The sequence below is a fragment of the Triticum dicoccoides genome, unplaced genomic scaffold (genome assembly GCF_002162155.2).
Source record: "Triticum dicoccoides isolate Atlit2015 ecotype Zavitan unplaced genomic scaffold, WEW_v2.0 scaffold16939, whole genome shotgun sequence".
Taxonomy (NCBI): domain Eukaryota; kingdom Viridiplantae; phylum Streptophyta; class Magnoliopsida; order Poales; family Poaceae; genus Triticum; species Triticum dicoccoides.
Window position 1 is genome coordinate 251,717 of NW_021220634.1, and position 8,206 is coordinate 259,922.

The 8,206-nt window shown below is 46.4% G+C and overlaps 1 protein-coding gene across 1 annotated transcript; it reads left to right on the plus strand.

Moving 5' to 3' along the window:
• Positions 1 to 4,553: 4,553 nt before the first annotated feature.
• Positions 4,554 to 7,116, plus strand: LOC119344449. Its single transcript, XM_037614875.1, has 4 exons — positions 4,554 to 5,643; positions 6,113 to 6,183; positions 6,286 to 6,520; positions 6,609 to 7,116. Exons 1-4 carry the CDS (start codon positions 5,476 to 5,478, stop codon positions 6,813 to 6,815), a joined length of 681 nt encoding a protein of 226 aa, XP_037470772.1. The 5' UTR covers positions 4,554 to 5,475; the 3' UTR covers positions 6,816 to 7,116.
• Positions 7,117 to 8,206: the final 1,090 nt, after the last annotated feature.

Genomic DNA, 8,206 nt, shown 5'->3' on the forward strand with positions numbered 1-8,206 from the left:
TCATACCCACGGATACTTGAGGTGACATTGGAGTATCTAGGTGACATTAGGGTTTTGGTTGATTTGTGTCTTAAGGTGTTATTCTAGTACGAAATCTATGATAGGTCGAACGGAAAGAATAGCTTCATGTTATTTTACTACGGACTCTTGGATAGATCGATCAGAAAGGATAACTTTGAGGTGGTTTCGTACCCTACAATAATCTCTTCGTTTGTTCTCCGCTATTAGTGACTTTGGAGTGACTCTGTTGCATGTTGAGGGATAGTTATATGATCCGGTTATGTTATTATTGTTGAGAGAACTTGCACTAGTGAAAGTATGAACCTTAGGCCTTGTTTCCTAGCATTGCAATACCGTTTACGCTCACTTTTATCACTTGTTACCTTGTTGTTTTTATAGTTTCAGATTACAAAAACCTATATCTAGCATCCATATTGCACTTGTATCACCATCTCTTCGCCGAACTAGTGCACCTATACAATTTACCATTGTATTGGGTGTGTTGGGGACACAAGAGACTCTTTATTATTTGGTTGCAGGGTTGCTTGAGAGAGACCATCTTCATCCTACGCCTCCCACGGATTGATAAACCTTAGGTCATCCACTTGAGGGAAATTGCTACTGTCCTGCAAACCTTTGCACTTGGAGGCCCAACAACTTCTACAAGAAGAAGGTTGCGTAGTAGACATCAAGGTTGTACTTCTTGTCCCCCTTCAAATCTGGTCATTGTGGGATCCCTTCCTGCCAATATTTGGGTAGAGGACCAAGGCCACTATAAATAGGACTTGGCCACCACCATAGAGGGGGGATCCATTCTCACTCAACCACCTCACCAGCTCTGTTGAGCGCAAGAACACCTCACCTCCCGAGGCTTGTTCATCTACTATACTAGTTCATCCTCAGCCCCTCGAGGTAATCCACCACAAAGCTGGAGAAGGGTATTACACCGCAAGGTGGCTCGAACTAGGATAAAACTGCTATGTCTCTCTGTTCCTTTGAGCTCGACACGCTAGGCTTTGAGAATCGCGAGTAGGCAGGCTGGATAGGTTGAGATGTCTGCACGCACCCCAGAGTTCGAACCTATCAAGGGTTTGCGGAACCCGAAATCCGACAAAGGCCACTATAAATAGGACCTAGCCACCACCATACAGGGGGATCAGATCCATTCACCCTCACCAGCTCACCAGCTCACTTGAGCTCAAGAACACACCTCCTGAGGTGGTTCTCCACTGTACTAGTTCATCCTCAGCCCCTCAAGGCCAATCCACCACAAAGCAGGAGTAGGGTTTTACACCGCAAGGTGGCCCGAACCTGGGTAAACCGCTGTGTCCCCTTTCCCTTGAGTTCGACGAGCTAGGCTATGAGATTGGCGAGTAGGCAGACTGGGGAGGTTGAGTTCTTCGCATGCACCCCAGAGTTCGAACCTCTCAAGGGTTTTGGAACCCAAAATCTGATAGTCGGCAATCTCCCTCTTGTGTTAGAACTTGCAATTTAAGAGAGAAAAGACACTGGAATGACATCTAAAAGTGAAATATAACTTTAAAACAATGTAAATAACAATAGAAAAATATGATGCAAAATGGACGTATCACGACATTGCAAGGAATTGAGCTCGAGAGGGAGAAGTTGAGACTTGCGAGACAAACGGAAGAGTCGAGGATCATGTTGAATGACACTAGCCTTTTGGATGAGGAAGACAAGAAGTGGGTGATCAACATGAAGAAGATTAACGAGTGCAACAGTGGAGGCGTTTGACTCATTTGCGTATCGCATATCTATGTATGAATTTGTATATTTTTATTTTGACATGTAACGAATTGTTGAGTTGTCATCGAATTGTCGAATAAATGGTGAATTTGTTCTACATGATAGACGTGCATGGATTTGCATGAATATGAGCATTAACATATAGAGAGTGCGGTTGTCCACGAGGAAAAATGAGGATCCAGTCGATGCTGTCCGCGGGAGCGTTCGGTCGCGCCAACATACGTTTAGGGGGTCAGATTTGCTTAGTGTGGTTGTAGATGCTCTAACCGAAAATTCACTTTGGCACATGGGAGAATATGCTCATGTCATCGGAAAAAAGTCAAAAAGTCAAAAAATTGAAAAAATTCTCGATATTCTATATACACACGACAAGTTTCACGAAAAACCAGCATTTTTGCGGCTTGTGTAAAAAGACAAAAGAATGTCTCATGAAAAACCCTTTTTAACATTGAATTTTGCCTTTTTCACACGCTACACAAAAGTTATCGTTTTTTCACAATACGACTTTGTGAGCATGTAGAATGTCAAGATGTACATGTGGAACATTTTTTTTAGAACTTTGTGATATTTCAAAATACATTTAAAACACATTTTAAAAAGCAGAAGCATATGCTTCCGGCGCGAAAACGCCCCTCTTCGCTCTAACATCCTATGCAACAAAGAGGTTGTTAGCACAATTATGACTACCTCCATCCTGGTTTATTGGCCTCTTCGTATTTTATGCCAAAATTTGACCATATATTTAACTGACAAAATATTAATGCATGTCATAAATAATTATATCCTTGAATTCGTATTTGAACATAGTTTTCAACGATACTATTTTTTTGAAATGCATTAATATTTTATTAATTAAATTCATGGTCAAAATTTGCAAAAAATACTAAAGGGACCAACAAACTTGGACGGAGGTACTAGTATTTTGCGATCTTGGGCAGCCTAGAATGTGAATTGGCTTTTTTCAGCATCTGATTCGGCAAGATTCGGATTTGAGGACCGTTCCGTCATTCCCCAGCCTAGCAGCAGCAGCAATATTTAATTTGCAGAGCTACCATGTCAAACGCCATTGCGCACCCACCGAGCCCCACGCACCCATCATCCTATATCAATGCGTGCGGCAGCAGCAGCAGCCATCTCGCAACCACCATCACGCACACCCACCCACAATTTGTGGGTCGCGGCTTTCTCTCTCTAGAGGACAGGCTGCCGGGAAATAAAGAAGGGATCCCAGCCATCCATGGAGAATTGGAGAGGTGGAGGGAGGAGAGAGACAATCCGGCGTCCATGTCCTAATGTCCACCCACACCCCCAATACCTGCTTTTTCCTAGGGAAGGGCTGGATGAATGGACGGTCATGCCATTTCTACAGGGAGAAACACCCCCCAATATATAACTTTAAAACAATGTAAATAACAATAGAACAACATGATGCAAAATGGACGTATCACGACATTGCAAGGAATTGAGCTCGAGAGGGAGAAGTTGAGACTTGTGAGACAAACGGAAGAGTCAAGGATTATGTGGAGGACACTAGCCTTTTGGATGAGGAAAGCAAGAAGTGGGTGATCAACATGAAGAAGATTATCAACGAGTGCAACAATGGAGGTGTTTGATTCATTTGTGTATCACATATCTATGTATGAACTCGTATATTTTTATTTTGACATGTAATGAATTGTTAAATTGTCATTGAATTGTCGAATTGATGGTGAATTTGTTCTACATGATAGAGGTGCATGGATTTGCATGAATATGAGCATTGACATATAGAGAGTGTGGTTGTCCGCGAGGAAAAATGAGGAGCCGCTCGATGCTGTCCGCGGGAGCGTCCGGTCGCGCCAGCATATGTTTAGGGGGACAGATTTGCCCCTAACTGAAAATTCACTTTGGCACATGAAAGAATATGCTCCTGTCATCGAAAAAAGTCAAAAAGTCAAAAAATTGAAAAAATTCTCGATATTCTATATGCACACGATAAGTTTCACGAAAAACCAACATTTTTGTGGCTTGTGTAAAAAGACAAAAGAATGTCTCATGAAAAACCTTTTTTAACTCCGAATTTTGCCTTTTTTCACACGCTACACAAAAGTTATCGGTTTTCCACGATACGACTTTGTGAGCATGTAGAATGTCAAGATGTACCCGTGGAACATTTTTTTAGAATTTTGTGACATTTCAAAATACATTTAAAACACATTTTAAAAAGCAGAAGCATATGCTTCTCTTGCCAAAACGCCCCTTTGCTTTAACATCCTATGCAACAAAGAGGTTGTTAGCACAATTATTACTACCTCCGTCCTGGTTTATTGACCTCTTCGTATTTTCTGTCAAAATTTGATCATATATTTAACTGACAAAATATTAATGCATGTTATAAAAAATTATATCCTTGAATTCGTATTTGAACATAGTTTTCAAACGATACTATTTTTTGTGAAATGCATTAACATTTTATTAATTAAATTCATGGTCAAAATTGCAAAAAATACTAAAGAGATCAATAATTCTGGACGGAGGTACTCCCAGTTAGTATAAAGTTGAGTCATCTATTTTGAAACGGGGGAGTAGTATTTTGCGACCTTGGGCAGCCTAGAATGTGAATTGGCTGTTTTTCAGCGTCTGATTCGGCAAGATTCGGATTTGAGGACAGTTCCGTCATTCCCCAGCCTAGCAGCAGCAGCAATATTTAATTTGCAGAGCTGCAATGTCAAACGCCATTGCCCACCCACCGAGCCCCACGCACCCATCATCCTATATCAATGCGTGCGGCAGCAGCAGCCATCTCGCAACCACCATCACGCACACCCACCCACAATTTGTGGGTCGCGGCTTTCTCTCTCTAGAGGACAGGCTGCCGGGAAATAAAGAAGGGATCCCAGCCATCCATGGAGAATTGGAGAGGTGGAGGGAGGAGAGAGACAAGCCGGCGTCCATGTCCTGATGTCCACCCACACCCCCCAATACCTGCTTTTTCCCAGGGCTGGCTGGATGGACGGTCATGACATTTCTAGAGGGAGAAACACGGCAAGGGGAGGCACGGGTCCGGTCTGCATAGTCACACTCACGCCCTTTTCTTTGTCTCCCTCCCCCAGCCCAGTCGCTCGCTCTAGTAGCCTCCTCGCCACCAATGACACGAGAGACGACCGACTGGTTCGCTCCTCGTGGAGGCCGGGCGGCAAGCGAGCGAGGGAAAGGAGAGACAGCGCCCCACCACTTCCGTCCACTCCATATGCCATTACCACCCACCACCTCCCCCTCTACCACCGCCCACTAGAGCCGAGCCGAGTCTGCCTAGAGAGAGAAACAACGGGAGAGAGAAAAGAGTTGTTGCCTTGTTGGTGTTCATTGCGTGCGCGCTGGCCTCCTCGCCTTCCCTCCCTCCCCTCCCTGTTCTCATCCATCCTCACTCACCATGGGCCTTTTTGGGTTTTCGGCACCACCATCTCACTCATGGGTCAGAGCAGTCCCCTCCGCTCCCTCCCTCCCCTTCACACGGCGCGGGAAGAGAGAGAGAGAGGGCGGGCGGAGCAGGCGCAAGAAACTTCCACCCACACCTCCCCTGCTTCCCCTTCCAACCTTTATTAGTATTATCTCCTTCCTCCCCCCCTCCCTCCCTCCCTCGGTCCCGTCCCCTCTCGCTTTCTCCTCCGTCCCTCCACGATCCGCCGGGCTTCTTCTTGTTCCCGACCGCGGTGAGGTGAGGCGGCGATGAAGAGGGCTCACAAGGTGGTCCTGGCCCAGCCGGCGGCGGCGGCGGCGCCGCCGCCTCGGCCGCTGCCTCGCGCGCCCCGGCCAGTCCGCGGCGACGGGGGCGAGGCGTTCAGGGCGAGCCAGAGGTACCAGAGCCTCCTCCAGGACTACAAGGAGCTCCTCAAGGTGGGTGCTCCGCCTTCGTTTCCTGTTTCTGTGATCCCCGATCTGATCTCAGGTTTGGGGGTTTTCTTGTGTTCCATCTCAATCTTGTTTTCTTGTTCACCTTGTGTTTGATCTGATCTTTGTGGTGTTATTTACTGTTTTCCCTTTTCCCAGTTGCTATTCTTCCTTTTTTTTCCGGGCTATTTCTTCTGGATCTGTTGTTTTTAGGGGAAACTCAAATCTTTCGGGGTTAAATTCTAGGTTCCAAGTTTGATCTTTTCGCCTCATCAGTGCATATGTTCAAGATTTGATTGAGGCGTACTAGTCCACTCCATTCATGATCCTTTTAGCAAAGGATCGTGCATTACTTGGCCTGAACGGATTTTCAGCAAATTGTCTTATTTGATTTGTGATAATCCATTGGGTTATCATGAGCCAACAACACTCCGGCCGTTGGTGCCTGATGATTTGCTTTTGTTGGCTTCTTCAGGAAACTGCAGCAAAGAAGAACAGATTGCATTTGGAGAAGCTGAAGAAGCAAAGGCTTTCGGCTGAAGTCAAGTAGACACCAAATGCTTAACTCTTCGTTATATTTTGTGATTGACATTCAATGCGCTCCTATGATGAACATCATTTTCTCATGTGAACCCTATGATGTCGCAGGTTTTTGCGAAGAAGGTACAAATCAATGTCCGAAAATCCATCTCAGACTGCTGTTTATAGACTGAAGAACCCGGCAATGACGCCTACTTCCCGGACCGCCGTGTGGGTTGATCACCACGGGCCTGTTCAGGCTGTCGGGAGTTCAAGCAAAGTTCATCTGCCCGCACAGCAGCAAAGGCAGCATCTGGTTCCACGGGCGTCTCCGGTTATCGACCTCAACGAGGCTTGTGAGCTGGTAATGGTTTTGGAAATCTTAGCTTGCTAGTGCCATTGCTGTTTAGATATGCCATCTGAGTTCATCTGAATGGATTTTGCTCTTTCAGAGTTCCTCCGAGGAGACGGAAGAATTTCATGGTTACCAGGAGACTGTTAGGGTGGACAAGGTGAACAGGTACCTGTTAGAGGGCAATGTTGTCGCCGGTCCTAGTGACTCGAAAATGCCGACGTTCTGGGATGCCCGGAACCCTGCGGCGGCGCGTGCTGGGAAGAGGAAGATCTCATGGCAGGATCAGTTGGCTCTTAGAGTATAGGTTGCTGGATTACAATGTCAAGTGTGGTTTTAGCAGGAGTTATGCCTCATCTCTGGTCCTCGAGCTGTAAAAGAGTCCCTCCGAGTCATCAGTGGATGTGTAGTTGCTTCGTGGTGCATCATCAGTGGATGTGGATAAAATGAACCATAAGTTCGATCTGAGAAAGAAGATGACATAGTTGATGAAATTTTGTCGTTCTTCCTGGGCATAATCTGGATGTGTCTTGCGGTAGTCGTCTGGTAGAAAGGTCTCATTAATTTCATATAAATCAAGCTCATTCCCAGCGAAGAAGGGAGGACAAGATCCAGGATTCTCATCAAGATCTCAAGGGCGACCTTGCTTTCTTTTTCTGAATTGAAAACTGTAGGCAGGCCCCTACAGTTATTTTCTACACGATGCGTGCTACTTGTAACATTGGTTGCAATGTTAACTCTAGTTTAGATACCAGTAGTAGTAAGTAAAACAAACATTGGTTGTAATGTTAACTCTAGTTTAGATACCAGTAGTAGTAAGTAAAACAAATATACTGCCTCTGTCCCAAATTCTTGTCTTAAATTTGTCTAAATACGGATGTCTTAAATTTGTCTAAATACGGATGTATCAAATCATGTTTTAGTATTAGATACATTCGTATCTAGACGAATCCAAGACAAGAATTTTGGTACGGAGGGATTATTTGGTAAATTGGAAATGAGAAAATAATGTGAAGTAAACAAGCGCCTGCTCCCGCCTCCTGTGGCCGGCTGTGCTACCGCGTAGGCTTCACCGCCCCCTACTACTTTCACCGCTGGCCAGGGCATCCCTCTACTCACCCATGTCCCCTGCTATTCTGCGGCGACGGCAGTCTCACACCACCGCCGAACCAGTGAGCCCTCGTACTCCTTGTTAAAAATAATTCTGTAATTAGGGGAAAATCTCCCCTTGCCCAAACCGTCGTTGCGGTTTGTCCCGCAACCGACGCCTCCTTCGATCTCCTGGAACCGACGCCTCCTCGAGGGATCGTCGTGTCTCTTCGGGAGATATAAAAGGGGACATGTAACCATCGTTCAAAGGATTCAATCATTCTGATTCAAAACACGTTATCACGCACGTAGAACAGCCAGCGAGAGCGAAAAGGCAACAGAGAAAGGAGAAGAGAGGAAGCACTCGCCGCCGGTGAGATGACATGCCTCGTCTCCTTCCTCCGTCTGATCCGCGAGGACGGTCGCCGCTACCGCCTCATTGCCCTTCGCCGCCATGGAGTTGGTGGCCACCGCCGTTTCCGTCGCCGGATGCAAGCCATCCGACGGTTCGGCCGCAGCGCCGCTGGACGTGCCGCCCCTGGCAGCCACCGCGCCGCTGGATGCGCCCGTCGCGGTGCTCACCACGCCCCTGGACACGGTCCCCGTGCT

Bases quoted from the DNA above. Each gene is read 5' to 3' on its own strand.
- LOC119344449 (XM_037614875.1), top strand. From the start codon at position 5,476: ATGAAGAGGGCTCACAAGGTGGTCCTGGCCCAGCCGGCGGCGGCGGCG. The intron at 5,644-6,112 runs GTGGGTGCTCCG...TGGCTTCTTCAG, and splicing joins ACTACAAGGAGCTCCTCAAG to GAAACTGCAGCAAAGAAGAA. The intron at 6,184-6,285 runs GTAGACACCAAA...ATGATGTCGCAG, and splicing joins AGGCTTTCGGCTGAAGTCAA to GTTTTTGCGAAGAAGGTACA.